This window comes from Astyanax mexicanus, chromosome 17 (genome assembly GCF_023375975.1).
Source record: "Astyanax mexicanus isolate ESR-SI-001 chromosome 17, AstMex3_surface, whole genome shotgun sequence".
Taxonomy (NCBI): domain Eukaryota; kingdom Metazoa; phylum Chordata; class Actinopteri; order Characiformes; family Acestrorhamphidae; genus Astyanax; species Astyanax mexicanus.
In genome coordinates, this window is record NC_064424.1 from 31,259,908 (window position 1) to 31,287,035 (window position 27,128).

Below are 27,128 nucleotides of genomic sequence, written 5' to 3' on the forward strand. Positions count from 1 at the left end.
TGTGTACTATACACACCTGCTGCTGGATGTCAAGAATTTCCCCTCGGGGATCAATAAAGTATCTATCTATCTATCTATCTATCTATCTATCTATCTATCTATCTATCTATCTATCTATCTATCTATCTATCTATCTATCTCTATCACAATTTTGTTAATATTTTATTTATTTATTTTATTGAGACAACACTAAATATGACACTTTGATGAAATGTAAAGTAGTCAGGATACTGCTACAGTATACCAGTGTAATTTTGCTGTGTCCTCAAAATAACTCATCACACAGCCATAATGTCAAAACCGCCGGTAACAAAAGGTCACATTGACAACCAAAAGTGAAAGTGCTTCAGACTGCCTGAGTAAAGCAGTGCTCAGGATTGCATCAGACTCTTCACTGACCCAGCAGCTTCAATGGCCCACGTCCCGCTTTGTGCTGCACGTATGGTATTTTCTTTAAATAATAATCATATTAATAAGCCAATCAGAGGACGCTTTGTTGAAACTCCCGCCTCTGAACTTCAAGCGAACCAATCACTGATTGGGGAAAGCCGCCGCTCCACACAAGTGAGCCAATCAGGAGGCGCTGCGTCGCTGGCTGTAGGGCGCCTGCGCAGTGCGGTGTGGCAGTTCGCGGTGGGGAGCAGCAGTGCGGCACGAGGCGACGAGAGGCCGGTCCAGATAAAACCCACGGTCAGAGCGGAGAGCGCGCGGAGCACCTCACCTGAACACAGCGGCAGGAGAAGCGGAACATGACGGACACTGTGGCGAAGGACACGCAGAACATCTCCCTGCGTGAGTCTCCCCCTCTCCTCTCTTCCTGTCACGCGGCGCACAGGGTTCAGCTGCACTAATTCACTTCAGGCCTCAGCGGGGCTCGACCCTCATCCCTGTCTATCTCTATCTGTCTTCCCCAATGTCTTCACATAGGGTACAGCTGAAGCTTGATATAAAAACCCTGACCTGTATCTGGAGCTCCTTTAGTCTCGGGCTGATGCGCAGTCGCAGTGATGAATGCGGTGCTACCAGATGGACCGTCGTAGTAACTGTAATTGTAACTACGCCAGTAACTTTACAGCTTGTGGACAGTCAGGTAGCCAACCTACATTGATAGCACAAGGCACACCTGTCTAATAGCTTAAAGGAAAAGAACACGGTAAAGTGTTTCCAATAAAGTGGCCATTGAGTGGAAGCTCAATTTAGGGTGTATAAATTGAAGTATGTGAGTGTGTGTGTGTAAAATAAGGTAACGTTAACTATAGAGGAGGATATGTGTTCCTCAAAGGGGCTACAGGCAGCGACGCGATGTGAAGCGGGCGGTTCGAGCGACGCGATAGAGTTGACCAGGGCCGTTTCTCAATCTGCGTTCTTGTCTGTAGGTTACTTGTGTTCTTGTGGACTCGGGAAACGTCATCAGTCGCAGCCCAAGTGCTGTTCTAACGGTGCATTTACACTGCTCCGTCGCGTCAACGCACACGGCCGCACTGCCCACCTCCAACTGGTCGCATGTGGACGTGACAAAGGCGTTCCCTGCGTCGTCCAATTAAATCGTTTTAATAAATGGGAAATGCTTTTACATAAGCTATTATTATTTCCAATAATTAATAACTATAAATTTGTATTTATAGATATAAATGTTTGAATGAGCTTCATTACACTGTCTAGTGAACAGTTTATGAGCTGACAAAAGCTAACTTTTCCAATTAAATTACATATTAATATTTTAAAAACCCACCAGAGACTCCAACAATCACAGCAGCCTTTCTCCTCGCTGACAGAGTCCCTGTGAATCAGCGGGGATTTTATAAAGAACAGGGAAGCCTGAAACTTCTCTTCCAGGCTTCTCTGGACGCTTGAAAGCGGAACTAAAATGTTTTCATGCGCTGCGCTGAGGACGCGTTACAGGCCAACACCTGCTCTCTGATTGGATAGACGCATTGCGTTGGACGGACTCATTTGCATAAAGTTAAGCTCGGCTCAACTTTTCATCGCATCATCCCCCGCTCTCGACGCGTCGGACCCATGATGCACCGCGCGACTGCGTCTGACGGATGCGGCGCTTCCCATTGAAAATGAATGGGATCCGTCGCTGTGCGTTGTCGCGTCGGAGCAGTGTAAATTCACCGTAATTCAGAAGATCGCATTTTGCCAAGTACACAACTAATACCCGGATGTGTTCTTGCTCCTCCCACTTTATCGAGGGTGCATGGAAGGTGATTTGTGTGAACTTCTTACAGTCCAGAATGCACCTTGCAGCAGTATCAGCGTAATGGTGCAGAAGAAGGTACATAACTGTAAGCACGTGTACGTTTTTAAAACAGTACTGCTGTGTGCTAAAACAATGTTTTATGTTATTTCTATGCAAGAATGTAGGGGTTAAGACTTCAGATATGTGGTTTATTTGTTAAGAAAGCAGCTAGGTAAAAATGTGCTCCTATGTTTTCGGAACAGCGCTTTCCGCTCCTCTAAGAGGGTGACGTCATCAAGTACACAGCTGTTCCAAATACACAACAACCGTCCCACTTCCTCCCATCCTCGGGAGTCCGCACTCTGAAGTTCCCAAGTTCTCTGAACTTCCCAAGTCCGTTCTTTTCAAGTATGGGAGCACAGACTTGTGTATTGAGAAACGGCCCAGAACTTTCCTTTATGCAAATGAGCAGCGACGCGCGGCGGCGACTACCACCAATCAGAAACTGATTCTCATATGTCCGGCCTGAAATCGCTGCTCCGATTTTCAGTTCCTACTGAAGATTTATTCCGCCAGCAAAACAGAGAGAGGGAATAGAACTGAACTGAGCTGATCTGAGGTAAATACTCCACTACATATATTACCCCATATTATCCACTATATATGTTTTTTAAATAATTTTTAATTTCTAATTTTTCCCATTTTCTCCCCAATTTACACGGCCAATTACCCAACCCACTCATTAGGACTCCCCCATCACTAGTGATGCCCCAACACACCAGGAGGGTGACCCAAGGAGAGATTTGTGGAGAGAGCGCCATCTACCCACCCTTAGGGAGCAGGGCCAATTTTGCTCCCTCTGAGCGCTGCCATGATTTACTATATTTAAGTAAACGTATTAATTACATCCAAGGAATTATTTATTACATTAAGTTAACAATTTTTTAAATTATGATTTATATATATATATATATATATATATATATATATATATATATATATATATATATATATATATATGAGAATGATTTACTACATTAAGGAAAATAACGTATTATATTTAAGTAAATCCATTTATTGTAATATGAAATAATTATGTTAAATAATTGTACTTAATAGTGGTTATAAAATATATAAATATTTATTGTTTGTGAAACGTCTGTACGACTGTTTAATGTTTAGGAATTGTGTAGATAGGCTGAACACTTGTTTCTGTATTTGGAAAACGCCCACCAGTGACAGCTCATTCTGAGTGAGACACATCCCCAAGTGACTCATGGAGAGTTCTAAAGAAATAAATGATGTGTATTTCCGGTCAATGGAATCACAGGATAGGGGGTTCTAATAAAGTGGGCATGGAGTGGTAGTACAGGGTAAACTCATCATATATGGTATGTTTGATAACACACTACACCCTACCATAAAAGATTTTTATTTGCACATTTTATGCATTGTCAACTGTAAATTGTGGAAAACCAGATGTAAAATGGTCATAAACCAGATCCAAATTCCTGCTAGTGTGGTTTTTAAACAAATTAAATGTGAATTAAAAAGATAAAAAAACAAATAATAAATATCACTGGTCAATTATAACACTTTAAATTTTAAATGGTAATGTATGCTTTATAACAATGTCTGATATGTAAAAGATGAAATTGCTTGTTTTGATTGTGTTTTTGTACTTGAATAATTGTAATGTCTTTTGAAAATTTCAATAAAGCTATTTTAAAAAAGGTAGTACAGGGTAAATGTTTTAAAAACCCAGTGAGTAGAAGTACAAGGTATGTGTTTCCATTAAAGTGGCCCATAGTTGGAAACACAATATAGGGGGTTCTAATAAAGTGGCCAGTGAGTAGAACTACGAGGTAGATGTTTCTGTTAAAGTGGCCGGTTTACAGGGTGTATAGATACAACACAATAGGGGGTTCCAATGAAGTGACTCCTATATTGTGTTATTGGAAACACAATATACAGGGCTCCAGACAAAAAAAATGTTTAAGGAGCCAGTGGCTCCTAAAATAAATAATTTGGGCGCCAATATTTTTTTCCAAGTGCCAAACAATAATGCCAATAAAGTCTTTACTGCAGAAGGTGTGCTTATGGTACACCCCAACTCCACACCAATTGCTTTCAGCTTAGGCTTGCTTTTGGGGCTAATTGGAAGGGATTTTTGAGTGTTCAGGATTGCCAGTTCCAGTCTTTGAGGCAAACAATGAAATGAGAGAATATGTTTTCCTATCTCACTTCTAAAGAGTGCCCCTTGTTCTGTCGAGTTGTGCTACCTTGTCAAACCGTGCCACCCTAGTGTATATTTAACGATAAAAACTCAAAAGAAGCTCAATGTTAGAGCATGTTTGCAGTAGAAGTCCCCAGTAGATGTAGTGTTAGTATATTTTTATAACATAAATCACTGTATCATGGTAAATTTAAGGCAATGAGAGTTCGTTACAAACTGCTTTTGCTTTTTTGTATTTAAATTATAATTAATAAATTATTGTATTTATTATTATTATTAATTTGTATTTACACTTTTGTGCAAGGGCAGTGAGTCCAGGTTGTTTTATGCACAAAAATAGATTTGTTATAAAAAAAATACGAGAAATTATCAAAACGTGTTGGTTTGCACTTGCGCAGTGCCTTTAGGAAGCACGTATTGATGGGTAGCATAACTTGACAAAACACCGGTACACCGGTAGACCACCAGAAACGTCAGTCCCACAGTCAGTGATTACAGAGATATACTTAGCTTTCTGGGCTTCTGTCACGATCTTTGACGAGCTTTGACGTTGTCTGCTATAACGTTACATCCTACAAACTCGGCACAAGCTGAGTCATTATCATACGTTTTCGACACATCCAGTCCATTTTTTTTTCTTATTAACAAGACGGGGTAGTTGCTCACGTGCATGTAGGCTCTATTAAATTTCATTTTTCAGTTTTATCACATGCGCGAGCTAAGGGAGGTTTTGTCGGAGCACACTAAAGTCGCGTGCATTTTTATGCTTTCGACTCTCTCCGTGGTTTTTCTTTTTTTTAAACGATGCGTTCCTGGTTAAAAATCCGTGTTTCCAGCGATATCTTTGCTTACTTTCGAACTGAATTCGCAGTACATTGTCTGCTTTATGTTGTCATACCTGAGCCACGCAAACTCCTGCAGCCAAGAAGTTTTGAAATGTCTGTGGTTGTACTTTTCTTGGATGTTCATCTTCGTCTGCATTTTCCAGTGCAAACTGCGCGCCAATGGATAAAAGCTCAGCTTAGCTACGCTGCTGTGGTAGTTACGTTTTAGGTAAAGCAAGGCTTTTTTTTTTTTTGAGGTAGGCAAAAACGTCCATATGATTGGGCGCCGTAGTATAGTTACGCCGATAAACACAACCAAAAAAAGCAAAAAATAAAATAAAATAAATAAACGCAAAAAACCCTAATTTGCCACCTGTCGCCACTGGCGACTTAATTAATTTTATAAATCGCAAAAAAATATTTTTGGTCGCATTTGCGACCATTTTAGTCGCAGTCTGGAGCCCTGATATAGGAGTTCTAATGAAGTGGACAGTTAATAGAAGCACAAGTTAGCGCAATATAGGCACTGGGGAGAACTGTAAGCACAGTACATGCTTCTAATCAAGTAGGTAGAAGAACAAGTTTGGGGTTGCAGAAGGTAGAGATTTAAATTAAGTTTCGACAGAAAAAGGTATGTGACGTAGTGTGAAGATGGATAGATAGATAGATAGATAGATAGATAGATAGATAGATAGATAGATAGATAGATAGATAGATAGATGCATTGAATGAAGCTCTTTGACAAAGCTGTGTGTTGAACACACAATGAGTTCAGACTCTCATCATGTCAGGTGTTAACTGTGTGAAGACCTGAACTCTGCTTTTAAGCTTTAATTTCCTTGGTTCTGGCAGAGGAGCTGTACGTCTCTGACAAGCAGGGCAGTGATCAGGATGGAGATGGGACAGAGCAGAACCCTTTCAAAACTCCCTTGAAGGTAAGACCTGTTAAGGGTTATTGTCAAAAGGTCTAAGATCTCCTTGTCTTTTGGACTTTCCCTTATTAAAAAGGAGATAAAATTATTTTGATTATTATTTTATGCTGTTCATGTAATTTTTACTGTGATTTATATTTGAGTCTGAACAGTCTGTGCTTTGTAAATGAGCAATTCTTGTCTAAGATCCACAGAAAGTTTAGAATTATTAATATCAATATCAAACAGCTTTAAGAATACAATGATATTGTTTATTAGAGTTATTTCTTGAGCTATATCAATTGAAACATTGATTGTCATGACAGAGCTAGCTGCCACCAAATACCCAGATGAGATGTATTGAGGGTAGAACATCACTGACAATCAAACACTCATTTTTTTTCTTAGCCTAAGAAGATTTTTAATTAAACCACTAACTCTTGTCCTACACTACATGTGTTTCCATATCTGTCCTTTTTCTTAGAAATGTATCCCAAGTGTGGTGTTCAGCAACAACACCAGGTATTACCTTAGGTATTATCTTAGGTAGTTAAGAAAAAGTAGAAAATTAATAGTGGATATAAATTTAAGGTCAGGATGACCAAAAAAACCTTCAGAACTGCTCACTGGAGGCATTTCAAAGGCACATTAGAGCTCCTGTGTACTGCAAAAGAGCTTGGTTTGCACAGTTTACTTTTTCAGTTGTGTGTCATTCTGTAGCCATTGTATGACCATATTTGGGATTCCTTGTCTAATTCCAAACTCAGACTACAAGACATTTTTGTCCCTCACGATGTTCACTATGTCAGATTAAGCAGTTATTTTCATTTTGCGTTGTTCTTGGAGGACTGGCAACACTACACGTTAGTCACCGACCCGTCCTCCTTTTCCCGTATTTACGTCTGTGCGCCACAGAGCGTGCTGTCTTCCTATTGGTCAGAGTCAGGGAGCATGCTGTGGAGCATGTCAAACTAGGCAATAAAATACCAAAAATTCTAACATTCTAACTGTGTCACACTACACGGACTTTTGTCGCTCGCGACACTGACATTCGGATCTGAAAAACGCAATGTGTCGGCGCCGACAAAATCGGCCTAAAATCGTGTAGTCTTATCCGGGCATAAGCTGCTTTTGTCTGTGGTTGGAATTAATGGGCTTTTCAAAAATTACCTCTGTCACATTCTGTGGCAAATAAATATGGTCCGATCCCTGCATGTTTTATTCTGTGTACATTTTTCCTCTGAATTACTAAATGTTTAGGAGTCGTTAATAAAATAATGCTAGCTTTTAGCTAATGCTAGGGCACTGAAGCGACAATATAGCACAGTGGCAGAGAGCATGAGCGGACTCAATTTAGAACAACACCAGTGAACTCTGTAAGTTTACAGCATATATAACTCAACTGATCCAACTAATGAGCTAACTGCCTTCACTGAGACAAGCTTGATGTGGAACAGCAGGAAAACACTAAAGCACAGGGTTATTTCAGAACCAACTTTTAACACTGTAGAACATTTTACAAGTGAAGCTGCTGTGGTATTAGCGTGGTAAAGTAGAGAAGCAGATGTTTGTTCTACGAGCTATTAAATCGGTATGAGCTCTAATTATACTGGTCCAAAACCCAGGCTATCATGACAGACCAGTTTGACTATCAAACTAAAAAAAAATACATAATTGGCTGTGCTGTTTAAGATCCACTCAACCTGTTTGCTCCCCAGCCTCTCTGGAATTTACAAAGGGTTAGTAATGTGGGTTATGGCGCGGTGGTTTGTTTATCTTATTAAGGTTCTAATTAAGTTTATTAGGCAGTGTTTTGACTATTACCTTATTATTGGTTATTCAGTTAGCTAGATTAGCTCTGTGGGTCTGGAGTAACACTGCTCGCTTTAGTGCTTTCCTGCTGTAACACACCCAGTTAGCCTCGGCGAGGGAGTTAGTTAGTTCATTAGTTGGATCAGGTGTGCTGTAATTAATGTAAGCGCAGCTCCAGAACCAGGACTGAGAACCACTGAGCAGCTGAATCTCACTTTCTCTTATTATCTGCCTTTTTCAAACACTAACACAGAGGCTACGATGCTCAACATCATCAGACTGAAAGTGTTTTCACCTCTCTGAATGCTTTAATGATCCTCTGTGAAGAATAATAATCCAAAACTTGATCTGACCGGTATAGCATTAGCTAAAAGCTGAAATTTGTCCCATTTTGAATTTTAGTATTTTGGATGATCCGGGTAAATGCACACAGAATAAAACGTCCACGGTTCTGAACATATTAATTAACTATAGAATGTGACAGAGGCGAGTTTTTGAAAAGCCCATTGATTTTGACCACTGACTACAAAATGATGACAGGAATGGCTGATTCTACTGTGCAGGAAAACCTGCACTAATGAGAATTAGTTCTACTCTGCCTGGACAAAACAATCACCACCAAAAAAAAGGTCACACACTCTAATATCTGGTTTGGTCTCTGTGGTGAACTCTCAATCCATGTGTGAAAGTGATGATCTCATGCTCCCTGAACCACTCCTTCACAATTCCAGCCCCATGAATCCTGACATTGTCATCTTGGAATTTGCCCGTGCCATCAGGGAAGAAAAATTCCATCCATTGATGGAATAATAATCTGGTCTGTATATTAGGAGTGGGCAATATTATATCGTACACAATGTATTGTGACACAGAAATATCATTATATTAAAAATCCATATCATGATAATAGGGCTGTTCTGTCTTAAAGTAGTCCGTTATTCACTGTGAAGCACTAAATATTCAGCATATTATTTGCTGCATTATATTATTTTATGCTTTTATTTATTTTGCCACATTATGATTATTCTATTATACTATTATATTATATTCCTATTATATATTATTCCTTGTTCTTTCAGCACATACTGTTGCGTTGAACCTTGACCTGACCAACTGCAGCAACCCCAGATAATTTACTTTTAATTTTTACTTTTTTTGATTTAGGTGTTTTTTTTTGGTCAGGCAATGTACTGTACTAGCATTTCATGTTAATGTTAATATTACATTACATTACATTACATTTGGCAGACGCTTTTGTCCAAAGCGACTTACAAAAGTCAAGTGCAAAGTAATAGGAATTAAAATAGACCATTTTAGATAGGGCTTAAAGGAGGTCGAAGGGAAATAAGGGATAGAGAAGTGAAGGAGAGGAATACTAGCATTACATACTATACCATTGTGTATATTTATTTGCTTTAAAAGTGATATGAATGGCATTCTACTTTCTTTTTGTTTTGTAGGCTCTGATCTTTGCTGGGAAGGAGCCGTTTCCAACCATCTATGTGGATTCGCAGAAAGAGGGAGAGGTAGGTGTGGTGTGGTGTAGTGAAAGTGATTAAGCACTTGAGACAAACAAATCGTTGTTTAAAGCAGTGTTTGTAAACCCCAGGCCTGGATAGGAATGTGTACATATCTTATCTTGATTTATTATATTAGATTTTTTCTCTAGTCCCACCATTTTGATTGGATACATACCTCCCCATGCTGTAGTCTCTGCACTGACTTTAACATAGCATTATAACCCAGCATTCAGCTGTGCCTCAAATGTCTAATTACACTTTGACTGTTGGTGCAAGACATGGCAATAGTCCATAGTTATTGTTATACATTCCATTTGTACATTGTTGTCTAGGGTGTGGAAAATACAAGGAAGGGAGTAACACCAAGTGTTTTGTGTTAAAAGAAAGAATGAGACCACCATCAATGACTCCTTTTTTCCCATGGGCTGTTTACTCAAACGTTTTTTCTTCAAAAACACAGCAGCACCCCAGCAGTAACATTACTGTATTAAACATGCAAGCTTTTAGAATATAGGTGTAACAGTGTTAATTTTTAGTTAATTAATGTTAACATTGTAGTTTTTATGTTAACCAAACTTCTGGGTGGACCATGGATGGTGCCAAAGGAAAGAGAGCAAAAATAAATAAAAGTTACAGACCATATTTTTTTGCACTATAAGGTGCACCAGATTATAAGGCGCACTATCAATGAACATCTATTTTCTTGTCTATTTTAATACCAAGGTGCATTATGCTACACTAGTAAAGAACAAGGGTGTTGCCATATTTCCATCTAATTCAGCAGGTCTTGCCACTGGGTAATGATGGAAGGCGTAGCTAACTAATTTAAGTTAAGCTAAGCTTAGTAAACAAAACATTTTTCTTTTTAAGTCAAACAAGCAATTTTTTAGGTAAGTTCTATAAACAAACAAGACACTATATTATACCTTGTCATTTGTTTATTTAAACAAAATGACCCAATAATACATGTTTGTCACATTTGTAAGTGGCAAAGGTATGTGAACCTTAGGATTAACAGTTAGTTTATGGTGAAATACGTCAGGTGATTCCAGTCAATGGGATGACAGTCAGGTGTCGGTAGAGCCCTGTTTTATTTAAAAGAACAGGACCTAACTTATTTCACCTAATCTAAAGTCTGCTCTTCAAAACAACTTTTTAAAAACAAGAAAAGAGTTGTCTATGCACACTAGACTCTCTATGGAGTTTGGACTTAACCAGTTACCCTTAGCTAGTGCTGGACGATATGGCCAACATTTATATTGAGATATATTCCTTAATTTCAGTCAATATGATATAATTTTGATATCAATATAAATACTTTTAAGGCCTCCGAAAAGCTGCTAAGAAACACTGCAATGGAAAGCTTTACCTACTACTGTCTGCAAATTTCATTTACCTCCTCTCACAAAAACTGTATAATGCTTTAGAAATAAAAATGGTCAAAATAAATCAGTGCTCAGTTTTATTTGCATATAGCAAAAAAAAACATGACATCCCTGTCAAACATAAACCTTTGACCTATGTACATATTACCAATATAAATAACTTTACATTACACCAGAGGCAGAGCTTCTTATTCTTTTGTAAACATATTTAACCAATCAAAAGTGCTTCAACCAGGATAAAGAATACAATAAGCCTTCATATACATAAAAGAAAAAATATATCCCTGCCAAATAAACACACCTAAATGATTCATAAACTTTAAAAAACTTAGTTACCATATTTTTCGGACTATAAGGCGCACCGTATTATAAGACGCACTATCAAAGAACGCCTATTTTCTGCTATTTTTCCATACATAGGGCGCATCGCATTATAAGGCGCGTTAAGTGACACTAGAAAGGGTGCCTATATCAAAGTGAACAGGGGTGGCGCCATGTTTCCCTTCCCCCACCGGGGGTGGTCTCTTGCCGGTGGAGCGTCTCAGTATATATAAATCTAGCTCTTTCAAAGTCAAACGAGTGCTGGATATTAATCTACACAGATTCCTCTCCTGAAAACTGTTTATTTGGGTGAGTAACGTGCTTCAGTTTATTTACAGTAAGCTTAGATTTCCAGATGTCCACTAAGGCTTGCTGCACCAGCGTTAGCATAGCTATCCGCTAGCACGCTAGCTAGTCACCTAAACTAGTAAAGTTAACCCAAACTTAGACGACAGCGTTACACTGAGTAATCCTGCGTGTTCTGGTAAGACAGTGAGATATTAGCTAGCGATTCGTCCCCCGTAGCTTGTTTTAACACGGTAAACAAGCAGATTACAGGCTGATAAAACTCACCTCTGAGAGAGTTAGCGCTTAGCATCTAGCTAATGCTAGCCAGGCAAAGCAGCACAGACTTACAGGCCGATAACTCACCTCTGAACGGTGAACGCTTAGCGATTAGCATCTAACTCTAATAATACTGCTCCAGCAGTATTAAAAGTACTAAATTTAGAAAATACTGATCTCTGAACAGTGAAAAAGCTAGCTAGCTAAGCGGTTAGCATCTAGCTAATGCTATTGCTGCTCCAGCCTCGGAGCGGCACGGCTCTGCACGGAGTGTGTGTTTACTGCTCCTTACACCTGACGGGTAAAATTTAGATAATACTGATCTCTGAACAGTGAATAAGCTAGCTAATGCTATTTGCTGCTCCAGCCTCGGAGCTGCACGGCTCTGGACTCTGTATAGCACTGAAACTCTGTATAACGCTGCACGGAGTGTGTGTTTACTGCTCCTTACAACCTGACGAGTAAAATTTAGATAATACTGATCTCTGAACAGTGAATAAGCTAGCTAGCTTAGCGGTTAGCATCTAGCTAATGCTATTGCTGCTCCAGCCTCGGAGCTGCACGGCTCTGGACTCTGTATAGCACTGAAACTCTCTATAACGCTGCACGGAGTGTGTGTTTACTGCTCCTTACAACCTGACGAGTAAAATCCATACAAAAGGCGCACCGTATTATAAGACGCACTGTCAATTTTTGTGAAAATTAAAAGTTTTTAAGTGCGCCTTATAGTCCGAAAAATACGGTACAACATAAACTATAAAAGTGCTTCAGTCAGTATAGGGAAAATATTGTATGTAGTAAGGTTGCTTGAGGTGGTGGAACAGATTAGATGTATTACCGCTGCTGGTCGGCTCCACTCTCCGGCACAATTTGCAGCAAGCTGAAGTCTGAAGTTTATTAGATCTTCCAAAGCCGAACCAGATCTTCAGCTTCAGGGGCACTCATTTTACATCTAAAATGTCCCATGCTGGAGCCGAGCTGACCCAGAGCTAACCGAGCTGACCCGAGGCTATGCTACCCAGGCTTATCTGGCTACATGCCTGTGTAGTTACGTCATCACGCACTGACGTAGCCTGGCTACAGAGGCTGATTCAGCTCTGCCACAAACCGACGGCAGTAAAAATGCCTGTCCCTGACAGATTTAGTAAAAATTACACGTATCTATATACCACAAAAAATTATATCACCTTATTGAACCATTTCTTATCGCGATACATATCAATATCGAATTATTGTCCAGGCCTACCCTCAGCATTGTTACCGTCCCCAGGAGTGGTTGACCAGCAAAGATCACTCCAAGAGCAAGGCGTGGAATAGTCTGGGAGGCCACAAATGAATGAGTATTAATGAAGTATTCTTTTGTTCTCTGCATGCTCTCAGCGCTGGGCTGTGATCTCCAAGACCCAGATGAAGAATGTGAAGAAACTCTACCACAGGGAGCAAACGAAGACTGACACCAAAGACCAGAAAGAGGTATGTGGTTGAAGGATTACATTGTCCAAGGTGAGCAGCAGAGGCGAGCAAAGATAATTGGGGTACCCAATAGAATTGAATAGCCTTACAGCATAAGAGTTTGAAAGTTCAGTAAAAAAAAGTCATCATAGCTTATTTCGCCTTGTTTAAATGTTTGTGTGTCTCTGTAAGATCATAAGTGACGAGCACAAAGTACAGGTTTGAACAGAGTGCAGTTCATCTCACAGACCCATGAAACTATCATAACACTGGACATGAGCATCATGATGTGAGAAATCCAAAGTGGATTTAATGGCAAATTTTGACCAACAGTTGTTAGCAGATCATTCAGGACCCATATTAAAGCAGCTATGAACTAAGCCACAGTTTTAGTCTCGCAAAAAAAAAATCGAAATTTTTCTGAAAGCTGTACATATCAAATTGTGCTGATTATAATGAGATCCGCACTAAAAGTAAAAAGTGTATTTGCTTGCTGACCGAATCAGGGTCTGACTTTGTGCCCCAGTGCTTGAGATGTTAAGAGTCTTAATTTTTTTCTTCACTGTGTTTTGGGAAGGCTGAAGATGCAGAGAGGAGAGAGAAGAATCTGGAGGAAGCCAAAAATATCATCATTGAGAACGACACAAGCCTTCCTGAGCCCAAAACTGTAAGTTCCAGAAATTACGTTGATTTGTCTTTGTTATGGTAAGTGCCTAAATCACTGCAAACGTAAATAATAATACGTTAATGTAGTCAGAGGGAAGTTTTATTGGCCTGTAGCCTGCTACTAACCCCGGATAGCACTGCTGGAGCAGCATTAGCATTAGCCGCTAACTGCGCTAAGCACTAGCCCTTTTGCTGTTCAGAGGTGAGTATCTATCAGATTGTAGTCTGCACTAGGCGTGAAACAATTACTCGAGTAATTTGAGTTACTCGATTTAAAAAAGGGATTGAGTAAATTTTTGTGCCTCGAGTAATGGTTTATTTAATTAAAAAACTCAGCGCACGGTAATCCGCTCTTTTAATGTGACACATAACATATATAAATACTGTAAATAAATCCTACACGTGACTGTTTCATAGGCAGTTGTACTAATCCCTTAGCTCTGTACTTTATTTAAAAAAAATTCTGTCTCTGTTTGCACTTCAAGCATAGTCTTAATATGACTGGTTATGGTTATGCATAGTTAAATTACAAGAGATTTAGGAGAAAAAACACAAACCCTGGTCTTAATATGACTGGTTGTAGTTTGCACTTATTGTTTGCACTATATAAGACCTAGAAAAGTTTTATTTTTATTTTTTAATCTTTATTTTTATTTCTATTTCTATTTCTAATAAAATCAGTGTGTGAGAGAAACCTGTCTGTTAAGTGTGCGTTATATGATTTTGTCAAATAAAATCATCTCAAATAAAAAAAAGTTTTCAAGCCAGTTTTCATTTTTGACATTTTCTTTAAAATTTTATTTTTAAATCTCGTCTCGTTCTCGTGAACCCAATATCGTGTCGCGTCTCATCTCGTGATATTAGTGTCTCGTCACATCCCTACTCTTTAAGCAAACAGATATGTTTTATCCGATTACTGAATTAATCGAATTGGTTTTTCAGTAGAGTACTCGATTACTAAAAAAATGAATAGCTGCAGTCCTAGTGTGCGCGTTTACTGTGTTAAAACAAGCTACGTGGGACGAACCGCTAGCTAATATCACCCTGACACCCTGTCACCTGTTTATCTCCCATTAATTAATCCCATTAATTAATCTTAATCTTTTAACTGTTTTTAACAGTTGCAACATATTTTAAATTAGAATTTCATGATTAACTACTGCACTGCTATCAGCACTATCCAATACTGTGGAAAACCAAGACTGGATAATATTGATATTTTGAATGTATTAGTTATGCTTTATAATTGACTTTTGTTACAAATCTGATAAAATTATTTGTTTAATATTAGCCATAGTTAGCCATATCATATTGCATGCAATATTAAAATTCGAAATAGTTTTTCTAATTCAGTCTTTTGTAATTTCTCCAGAAGTATTGTAATCGTGAACATACCATGAAATATTGTGATATTATTTTAGAGCCATATAGCCCACCCCTAGTTTTAATACCGTGTTTTCTTTTTTTGTTTAAACTTTGCTGTACTCTACTGTAGACCTTACCTGCTTACCAAATTTGGATTTAGAGATAATGTGCTGTTTCTCTGTGTCTGTTTTAGGTAAAGATCTATCAGCTGGAGCCTCTAAGAGAACAGAGAGTGAAGGTGTTCGGCTGGGTCCATAGGTTACGTCGGCAAGGTACCTACATTTGCGTGAATTGCAAATGCAGAAAGGGATAACCCTGAATAAATGAAAAAACTAATCATCAGGATGTAGATAGCTGATGGTCTTCATCCCTTGTAGTGGTACAATTGGACATGATGAAATTAGAGAGATATAAAAAAAAAAAGTATATGCGTATTCGGCTCAAAGTTGGTTGTTTTGAACTACAGAACTACAGTTCTGCTGTCATGACTAATTTGCATCTCCGTTGCTCTGAAGGTGTGTTGGTGTTTGATTTGTTGTGATAAAAATCCTACTGTGTTTCTTTTCATCAGGGAAGAATCTTCTTTTCATCGTGCTGAGAGATGGAACGGGCTTCCTGCAGTGTGTCCTCACTGATAAACTGGTACTGAAAACTGAAAGATGAATTTAACTTTTATATACACTCTTTAATTCCTCTTAAATTAGTCTTCTCTTTATGCCGCTGTTTGTTTCAGTAGATTAGCTCAAAGAATATATGATTAAAGTCTATTTTCTTTTCTTTTTGGAATGTGTTTGTGTTTTCAGTTGTGTTTGTTTATGAAATGTGGAGTGTAAATTTTTTTGTCTGCTTTCTCTCAGTGTCAGTGCTATAACGGGCTGGTGCTGTCCACTGAGAGCACGGTGGCTCTTTACGGGACAGTGAAACCAGTTCCTGAGGGAAAACAGGTAAGCACTGACCTCATGTACTAATGTAATATAAAATTTTAGATTCTTAAATGCATCTTGATTCGGATTTTTGTTTGTCGATGCTTATTTATGTTAGCATGATTGCTAATTCAGCAAACTACCTGTCTAGCTGGGTTTAATATTGTGTCTGATTCATTTTGTTCAGGTAATAATCATGTGATTTAATTGAAATAACTTTTTTTTATAAACAGACGAAATGTCAAGGAGCCTATTAAATAGTGTGATTCATTATAATCATTAAAGATACTACACTTTGAGAAATACCAAGTAGTCATGCCACAAGAAAAAGGTCATCAAGATGCTTGATAATCGTTTTTATAATGGCATCACAGACCTTAATCGTAATTGAACCAAATGCCTAGAGATTCCCACTCATGTTGTGTACCCAAGGATAGATTTTACTCAGTCAAATGTTTAGGTACATCAAATTACATTCGTTTTTTTTTTTTTTTTTTTTTTTTTTTTCTTAAAATTAAAAATGTGGAAGTCTTAAGAACGCAAACACTAGACTTGCACCCACTAAATACTTACCCATATGGCACAACCCTGACTTCCCTGCCACCAAAACTACAAAAACGGAAAGAAAAAGGGTATTACACATTAACACCTTGTTCCTCACAACAATAACTTGGCTACTTTCTTGCATCTAACCCAGAAATATAGCATTGACAGGAACCAGTTTTTGGAATATCTCCAACTTTGATCTATGATAAACTCAAAAACCAAAGATTACTCAATACTAGAACTTAGCCCACCAATTTCAGTATTCCTAAACATCTCTTCTTCAGACAAAATTCTATCAAAAATATATAGGCTTTTATTTAAATTAGACCACACAGTCGTTAAAAATGAGAAGAAGATATCTTCCAATGCTGAAAAAAAATGTGGAAGTCTTATTTTTAAGTTTTTTATTTTGTACTAGAGGACCTGTGAACACTAACAATGTAGTGGTGTTGGTTGTGGATCAAACAGGTTTTTTTAAACACTGTGTCCTCTCATTCTACATTCTATTAGACACTCCTACCTATGGTAGATTGTAGATGTGAAGTCAGAAATGGAATCTCTTAATCTCTGATCTCCTTATTAGGGTGTTTTTATTTTTTCCTGGCTGTGTCCCAATTCACTAGACTCTCCACACAAAAAATAATAGCTGCACTGTGGTGGACCTTTTAGAGCATTGACCATAAAAAAACAAGGTGAAAGAAGAATAATCAAATATGCAGAGAAACGGATACAGAAATACAGTCTGTATATATGCAACTACAAAATGCTCCTATTTGTTAAGTGGAGTGAAAAAAAAAAGAATAATAGTTTGATGGGCGTAAAACAGGAAAATTGGATTGAAGAAATCTTTAAAAACGTGAGGAATATCCATTTAGACAAGTACAACATGTATATTAACTTTTTTAGGATTACCAAGAGATGAAGTGTGTAAATGCATTGGATTTGGTTGCACTCATGTACTTGTACTAATGTTCTATTCTTTCCTGCTCAGGCTCCAGGTGGTCACGAGCTTCATTGTGATTTCTGGGAGATGATTGGCCTGGCTCCAGCAGGGGGTGCTGACAACCTGCTGAACGAGGAGTCGGACGTGGACGTGCAGCTGAACAACAGGCACATGATGATCCGCGGGGAGAACGTCTCCAAGATCCTGCGCGTGCGCTCCACCGTCACCCAGTGCTTCAGGGACCACTTCTTCAGCCGCGGATACTACGAGGTTAGTCCTCTTAAACCCTCTTTCTCCTATTAGAACCACGTGAAATACTGCTGTTATTCAGGGCTGCTACAAATTATCCAAAATCTACTGAAAATGATTCAATATCTACTACAGACTATGAATTAATCAGTATCCACTATAATTTAATTAACATTGATTATGGATTATTCAGTGTCCCTGTGAATTAATCAGTATCCACTATGAATTAATTAACATTGATTATGGATTATTCAGTATCCCCTGTGAATTAATCAGTATCCACTATGAATTAATTAACATTGATTATGGATTATTCAGCATCCCCTGTGAATTAATCAGTATCCACTATGAATTAATTAACATTGATTATGGATTATTCAGTATCCCTGTGAATTATTCAGTATCCACTATGAATTAATTAACATTGATTATGGATTATTCAGCATCCCCTGTGAATTAATCAGTATCCACTATAATTTAGTTAACATTGATTATGGATTATTCAGTATCCCTGTGAATTATTCAGTATCCACTATGAATTAATTAACATTGATTATGGATTATTCAGCATCCCCTGTGAATTAATCAGTATCCACTATAATTTAGTTAACATTGATTATGGATTATTCAGCATCCCCTGTGAATTAATCAGTATCCACTATGAATTAATTAACATTGATTATGGATTATTCAGCATCCCCTGTGAATTAATCAGTATCCACTATGAATTAATTAACATTGATTATGGATTATTCAGTATCCCTGTGAATTATTCAGTATCCACTATGAATTAATTAACATTGATTATGGATTATTCAGCATCCCCTGTGAATTAATCAGTATCCACTATAATTTAGTTAACATTGATTATGGATTATTCAGCATCCCCTGTGAATTAATCAGTATCCACTATGAATTAATTAACATTGATTATGGATTATTCAGCATCCCCTGTGAATTAATCAGTATCCACTATGAATTAATTAACATTGATTATGGATTATTCAGTATCCCTGTGAATTATTCAGTATCCACTATGAATTAATTAACATTGATTATGGATTATTCAGCATCCCCTGTGAATTAATCAGTATCCACTATAATTTAGTTAACATTGATTATGGATTATTCAGTATCCCTGTGAATTATTCAGTATCCACTATGAATTAATTAACATTGATTATGGATTATTCAGCATCCCCTGTGAATTAATCAGTATCCACTATAATTTAGTTAACATTGATTATGGATTATTCAGTATCCCTGTGAATTAATCAGTATCCACTATGAATTAATTAACATTGATTATGGATTATTCAGCATCCCCTGTGAATTAATCAGTATCCACAATGAATGATTAAGTTTCAACTACAGCATTGTAAGGATGATATTTGTAATATGTAATTTTGTAACGATAGTAGCAGCATTGACTATGGGTTATTTAGTGTTTACTAGAAGTTACTCTGGTAACTTAATGAATTTGATATCTATTGTGTATTATTCTGCTTCTACAGTTGATGCTTTTTCCAACATCCACTAGAAGTTATTTAGCATCTCCTATGAACTACTCTGTATCCATGTCATGTCATATTAGTCATGTTTAAATCAATCATGCTTTATTCTTATTTTAGTTTTTATTTCCATTTTTACTATTATTCTTTTACACATTTTTTTTATTTGACTTCTCTGTGTATTTTCTCATTTGTAAAGCACTTTGAATGACCGTTATGTATGAAGGGTGCTATATAAATAAACTTGCCTGGCCTTGCCTTAGAACCACTCTATAAATATAGATTCCATTTTGCATTATTCATTGTCTAAAATGCACTTTTTTGTGTGTTGTGCAGATAACTCCTCCCACACTGGTGCAGACACAGGTGGAGGGCGGCTCCACCCTGTTTAAGCTGGATTACTTTGGAGAGCAGGCGTACCTGACCCAGTCCTCACAGCTCTACCTGGAGACCTGCATTCCTGCGCTGGGAGACACCTTCTGCATCGCCCAGTCCTACCGAGCTGAGCAGTCCCGCACACGCAGACACCTCTCTGAGTGAGTCACACACAAAAACACACACACACTGTGTTTCTACATTCCTGGACCTTCACTCTGTGGACACTCTGTAGATTAACTGGATTTGAGCATTAGCGTGAATATTTAATTTCTCCTCTTAACTGGTGGTGTTCAGGTACACCCACATCGAGGCTGAGTGTCCCTTTATGAGCTATGAGGACCTTCTGAACAGGCTGGAGGATCTGGTGTGTGATGTGGTGGACCGTGTCCTGAAGTCTCCTGCTGCTGCCCTGCTATACGACATCAACCCTGTATGACCTGTAACCTTACATCCCCCGTTCTTTATTTCCACCCTCTCTACTTAAACTAAATCATACTGGAATAAAATGACTATAAAGGTATAGTCGTGTGATTTAGATATAAAGCAGAAGCTTCAAAAGAAAATCTGCAGTTTTAATTAAAAAGATCTGACTCAGCTTTACTGTAATTAAATACAATAATAATAATAATAATAATAATAATTGTAATTGTATTATAACCTTAATAATGCTGTACTGTTTGTTGCTGTTTACAGGACTTCAAGCCCCCCAAACGGCCATTTAAGAGGATGAACTACACTGAAGCTATCGAGTGGCTGAAGGAGCATGACATTAAAAAGGATGATGGGACCTACTATGAGTTCGGAGAGGTTTGTGCTCCTCTTCATTTAAATATAAATATCAGTTTTACAAAACACAGCAAGACAACTGTTCTAATTCAAAAAATCTTATTTTGCAACCTCCAAACTCCTCTTCATCAAATCAAAGAACGGAGTGTCTATTTGCACCCGGGTGCAAATAGCACGTGCCACACAGCAAGGCTATTTTCACCCCTTAATTAAAAAAAAAGAAAGAGAACTCATCTGCGCATGTCTACCAATGAATGCGAGGGAGCGAAAAGGCGCAAATTCACAGATGGGGAAACGGAGACCATAGGAAATGGTAAGCAGAATTTGGTTATTATTTATGTATAAAAGGCCCATCACTCAATTTAACTCTACATTTTAAGATAAATATTTAAGACAGAGTGTGAGAATTATTATCTATCGAACACTGTTGACTGAAAACGAATAAGCTAAGCTAGTGTTTTGCTGGATCTCAGTTTAAGTTATTTGATTGAATTAAAGTTTGAGGCAGTTAGGTAACTTGTATCTAACCTTATCTTATTTATTAAGTAAAAAGTTTTGTATTTTGTTGCTTATTCTGATTAATTTAGCTAGCTAGCTAGCTTATTGCTGGCTAGTATAGAGCCCGGGAGGGGCCGTGGGTAAAAAAAAAAAATTAAATCGAGCGAACAATGTAGCAGTTCATGCCACCAATTTCTCTAATTCGTGCGAACGATTTCTTTTATTCCAGCGAACGATTAAGCCAACTCTTATTTCTAGTTCATGCATGCACAGGCAGGATAAACACAGTCTCCGGCGATGTTCATGCCTTCTGCGGTGGCGTTTTAGGGCAACTCTTAATTAGAGAATAAAGTCTTAATCCGCAGTATTTTGATTTTAATTGTAACTGCTTGGCCTGCAGCGCAGGGCACGGAGGGAAAAGAGCACATACCGTCAGTTAGAAACGTAGAAAAATGACGGTGATCTCAGGATCTCATAACAGATCATGCATGATCACCGTCAGTTATCTACGTTTCTAACCTGCTGATTATTAATGTTCTAATGTTACAGCTTTCGGCTCTGCGCTGCGAGATTCCTCTGTGCGGGGAGAGCGCGCGGCGCGACACGGAGGCTTTCCACCGCATTTTAGTTTTTGCTACCAAACGAACATAAATACAGTAAATTCCAGTCATGAATAAAGGAAATAAACCTTTTACTGAAACAAGACGACTGTCTCGGTGTGTTATAAATCACGTGTTATGATCAATGTGGAATTGTGTTTATTAATTCCTTATGTTCAACAATAATATAACGTAAATAAGTATATTTTACTTAGTACAGTATATTCAATTGTAAACTGTAATAATGAGGAAATAAAGATGATATAAAAATTTATATAATACAGTGTGTGACATTTGTCTATGAATGGGTCATATAATGTACTAGGCTACTTTAAATCTGTAACACTATATAAAATTAAAATAGCTGGCCTAAAATAATAATACAATGTTTTAAGATGTTTATTTGAGTGGGCAGTATATATTATAATTTGGATCAATTTGATAATTTATTCCAGTATGTCATAAAAATGTGTGACCAAATGTAATTGTAAGATGTAGGACATTAATATCATGATATTACACCAAAAACAGGTATCCTGTTATCTCATATAACAATTATCCCAACTAATTTGTATTACAAATTACACTTGTATGCAAATTATATGAAAATGAAACCATTTAAACATACTATTTTCTGATACATCATTATCAGAATTATAATGCAGACTTATAAGCTCAGAAACATACATAAACCGTTTTATCACACTGTTTCATGTGCATATTTTTTGAACTACTTTATAATTATTTGGATTTTATGTCTTTTTATATGACATAAAAGCTAGAAACAGCATATGTTATACATGAAATGCAATTTTGTGTTTCCATCATTATATACCTGTAAAAGGTGACCATATTTTGCTACACAGATTCCCATATAGAGGGTGTAAATACCATGAATGTAATAATGATGTAACCAGATTTAAGAAGGGGTGCATTTCCTTGGAGGCTGACTGAATATCTAGTACTAAAAGTATTTCTTGGTTGGGTGTACAGTTATAGGGGGTGCTTTATAAGGTAGATCTGCTGGGAAATATTGGGAATATTTTAATATGAATTATGTTTATTTAATTAATACATTAGCCCTATATTACTAAATAGTGAGAAATTAACTATTCCACATTGATCATAACTTTGACGCGCATATCATGCTTCACAGTATATTTGAATTTGATATGGTTTTTATAACACACAGAGACAGTCGTCTTGTTTCAGTAAAAGGTTTATTTCCTTTATTCATGACTGGAATTTACTGTATTTATGTTCGTTTGGTAGCAAAAACTAAAATGCGGTGGAAAGCCTCCGTGTCGCGCCGCGCGCTCTCCCCGCACAGAGGAATCTCGCAGCGCAGAGCCGAAAGCTGTAACACTAGAACATTAATAATAAGCAGGTTAGAAACGTAGATAACTGACGGTGATCATGCATGATCTGTTATGAGATCCTGAGATCACCGTCATTTTTCTACGTTTCTAACTGACGGTATGTGCTCTTTTCCCTCCGTGCCCTGCGCTGCAGGCCAAGCAGTTACAATTAAAATCAAAATACTGCGGCTTTAATCTCGTTATATTAGACTTTATTCTCTAATTAAGAGTTGCCCTAAAACGCCACCGCAGAAGGCATAAACATTGCCGGAGACTGTGTTTATCCTGCCTGTGCATGCATGAACTAGAAATAAGAGTTGGCTTAATCGTTCGCTGGAATAAAATAAATCGTTCGCACGAATTAGAGAAATTGGTGGCATGAACTGCTACATTGTTCGCTCGATTTAATTTTTTTTTTTTACCCACGGCCCCTCCCGGGCTCTATACTAGCCAGCAATAAGCTAGCTAGCTAGCTAAATTAATCAGAATAAGCAACAAAATACAAAACTTTTTACTTAATAACTAAGATAAGGTTAGATACAAGTTACCTAACTGCCTCGAACTTTAATTCAATCAAATAACTTAAACTGAGATCCAGCAAAACACTAGCTTAGCTTATTCGTTTTCAGTCAACAGTGTTCGATAGATAATAATTCTCACACTCTGTCTTAAATATTTATCTTAAAATGTAGAGTTAAATTGAGTGATGGGCCTTTTATACATAAATAATAACCAAATTCTGCTTACCATTTCCTATGGTCTCCGTTTCCCCATCTGTGAATTTGCGCCTTTTCGCTCCCTCGCATTCATTGGTAGACATGCGCAGATGAGTTCTCTTTCTTTTTTTTTAATTAAGGGGTGAAAATAGCCTTGCTGTGTGGCACGTGCTATTTGCACCCGGGTGCAAATAGCACACACTGCTGCGTACACCCGGGTGCAAATAGCACACAATGCTATGTACACCCGGGTGCAAATAGCACACACTGCTATGTACACCCGGGTGCAAATAGCACACACTGCTGCGTACACCCGGGTGCAAATAGCACACACTGCTATGTACACCCGGGTGCAAATAGCACACACTGCTGCGTACACCCGGGTGCAAATAGCACACACTGCTATGTACACCCGGGTGCAAATAGCATGTGCCATCAAAGAATTGTTCATTCTTCATTGTAAAATAATGGAAATAATAATTATATATGTTGATTCACATAATGTGATGATTGGACCCGCTCTGAGAAAGGCTCTGTATTTGAGATTCAGATATGCAAGAGCAGCAAATCAAATCCTGATTCACAGATTCATGTCTGCACGTTTTTTTTTTTTTTTTTTTTTTTTTTTTTAGCATAGCTGGTCATGCAGACTTTCTCACAATAATCTGAATTAAATGTTGAGTTGAAGAGGCGGGGGGGGGGGGAGGGGGTGTCAATTATTTCTTTATATATATATATATATATATATGCCTTTTTTGTATACTGTTGCTTGAAAGGTAAAAAGGAGAGGCAAATAAATGTTTAATTTCAATAAAGGTTACAATTTACGACAGCTGAAGATTCTGTATCTGTGTGACTCTCCTTTAGGATATTCCCGAAGCTCCGGAGAGGCTGATGACCGACTCCATTAACGAGACCATCCTGTTGTGCCGCTTTCCTGCTCAGATCAAATCCTTCTACATGCAGCGCTGCCAGGAGGACCGCCGCCTCACCGAGTCGGTCAGTAATATATGAAGTACAATGTACCTTAGACATTGTTCTGAGATACCGACTCAATCCCATTGAACCCTTTTGCCCTTTCATTCAAAACAGACACCTATGAGAAATTACTGGCACGATGGCAGCACAAACATCCAGAAGAAACCCACAAATACAATTTTCTTTGTTAAAAATATCAATAACCTCTATATTGTCATAGTTTAATGTGTAGTATAGACGTTTTATGACCATTTTCTTCATATCAAACATTTAAAATAAAAAAACTACTTGTTTGTCACCTTAAATGGTGCAACATACCAGAGGAGGCTGGAGCATTTAAGGTGGAACAGAAAAATAAAATAAAAGTAAATGAAAGGACACTTTAGCTGCCCATCACCGAAGAATTGGACAATGAATTGCTTTAGTTGCTAAACCACTTGATTCCTTTCTGAAGACATGCAATGCTTAAAGTTAACTAGATGAACAGCAGCTAGGTTGCTGAACTTTAGCACTCTGTTCCAAGGGGAATGTTTGCACTTGAAAACAAATGAAATGGTAGCGGTACAAAAGAGAAATGGAATCGGGCCACAGCGTCCAGTACACAGCAAATTCAGTTTTTGGAATAAACTCCCTGAGAGTTAATATCAACTCATTTTAAGTTTATATGCATGACCATCGAATACACTCTGATGGAGTTAAAGTAACTCTTTTCTGGTAGCTGGCCATTTAACTCTGTTCAGGAGTAAACTGATCTGTTGTGGGAAATACATCTAGAGTAAAATACATCTAGAGTAAAATACAGCTCTCAGCTGCAGTTAATTTACCATTAACTCCTTCACAGTGTTAATTTCTTTGCATTATTTGTTGTGTTATTAAACTAATATTTTAAAACCTGAAACATGTAGGAGTAAAAATTACAACAAAAGGCATTATTACTGACAGGTGTATATGCCAATATTTTTTATTGCATAGCTACTTTAATCCAGCATTGCAATTCTCGGTGGATTGCCTGCACTTTGTCACACTTTACAGTGCAGAAGATGGTTCATTGATTTTATAGCCAACAACACATCGGCTAGGAACATAACAATTATATAAATAAAATATAATAGAATACCCCATGGAAGGTAGCCCTCGTGGGCAAGACTACACACCTACGGTAGACTAGGTGTGGGGGACACGCCCATTGGAGAGTTCAGTCACGCTCTTCAACACCTTGGAATAAACTCTGAAATAAACTCTACACCACCAAAGAGTTCCCCTCACCTCAACTTGCAGTTTAATTTGGAGAATAAACTCACACAGTTTAACACTTTCCCACATTTTTGTTTAACTCTAGGTTTTTCGAACTCCAGAAATTTGCTGTGTCACTTGTAATGCGGTTATAAGAATACATTTATTAAATTTGGGCAAACCGTCACGTGTTTTTCCTGCTTCTGACATTTGCAGTGAATATTGTTTGTTTCTGTGTTTCTTTGTGGGGTCAGGTTGACGTGCTGATGCCAAACGTTGGGGAAATTGTCGGAGGGTCCATGCGTATCTGGGATGCTGATGAGCTCCTGGAAGGCTATAAGAGAGAAGGCATTGACCCCACCCCTTACTACTGGTACACTGACCAGGTATGTTTAGATTGTGTCCACAATGCCACTTCTAGCACATTTATGAGTGTGAAGTTCACCCCTTTCTACTGGGACAGCAGCAGCTCTACATAGTTTGTGTCTGGTTGTAAATTGAGAGAGATTTTTGGTATGTATTTGCAGAAGCGAGGCTGGAGTCCCATGTTAGCCTAGCATCTCTTGTCCTAAACTAAATAACACACATCAAATACTAACGTCTTGTTTGTTCGACTGTCTCTGGAGTTAGTTTGATATACTGTTAAACTACTTCTTTTTAACATGTGTACTCCGGTCTTGTGTTTCAGCGGAAGTTTGGGTCATGTCCACATGGAGGTTACGGACTTGGCCTGGAACGCTTTCTTACTTGGCTGCTGAACCGGCATCACATCCGCGACGTGTGTCTCTACCCGCGCTTCATCCAGCGCTGTCGACCCTGAAGCACCAACACTCACGTTTTGTCCCGTCCAGCCAACTTCTATATCACTGGACATGACCAACACATCTGAAGGAATACTTGCCTGCTAACTTAATTCTAGAGCAGAAATAGCGTGTCCATATTCAATCATTTAATGCAATTACGGAATAATAACTTCTAAGTATCTGATGTGAAGTAACTGAAGTAACTGTGTGTAACACTGTTTCCTGTATTCTGTTATTTGTCTGGAAAATAAGTTAGCTTCAGAATCAGGACAAAATGAGAAAAGTGGTTGACTGGAGCTTTTTGCAACATGTAATGCCATCTATTTACTGCTTTCATGCACTCAATAAAAGTATGAATTAAAGTGA

The 27,128-nt window shown here is 38.0% G+C and overlaps 1 protein-coding gene across 1 annotated transcript; it reads left to right on the forward strand.

Annotated features, from left to right (window-relative positions):
• The first annotated feature begins 600 nt into the window (after window positions 1-600).
• nars1 (asparaginyl-tRNA synthetase 1) lies at window positions 601-27,128 on the forward strand. Its single transcript, XM_022676288.2, has 15 exons — window positions 601-792; window positions 6,098-6,180; window positions 9,429-9,494; window positions 13,139-13,231; window positions 13,788-13,877; window positions 15,435-15,513; window positions 15,813-15,883; window positions 16,099-16,185; window positions 17,702-17,923; window positions 19,750-19,949; window positions 20,086-20,221; window positions 20,485-20,598; window positions 24,616-24,747; window positions 26,214-26,345; window positions 26,648-27,128. The coding sequence occupies exons 1-15, from the start codon at window positions 750-752 to the stop codon at window positions 26,777-26,779; spliced, it is 1,680 nt and encodes a 559-aa protein (XP_022532009.2). The 5' UTR covers window positions 601-749; the 3' UTR covers window positions 26,780-27,128.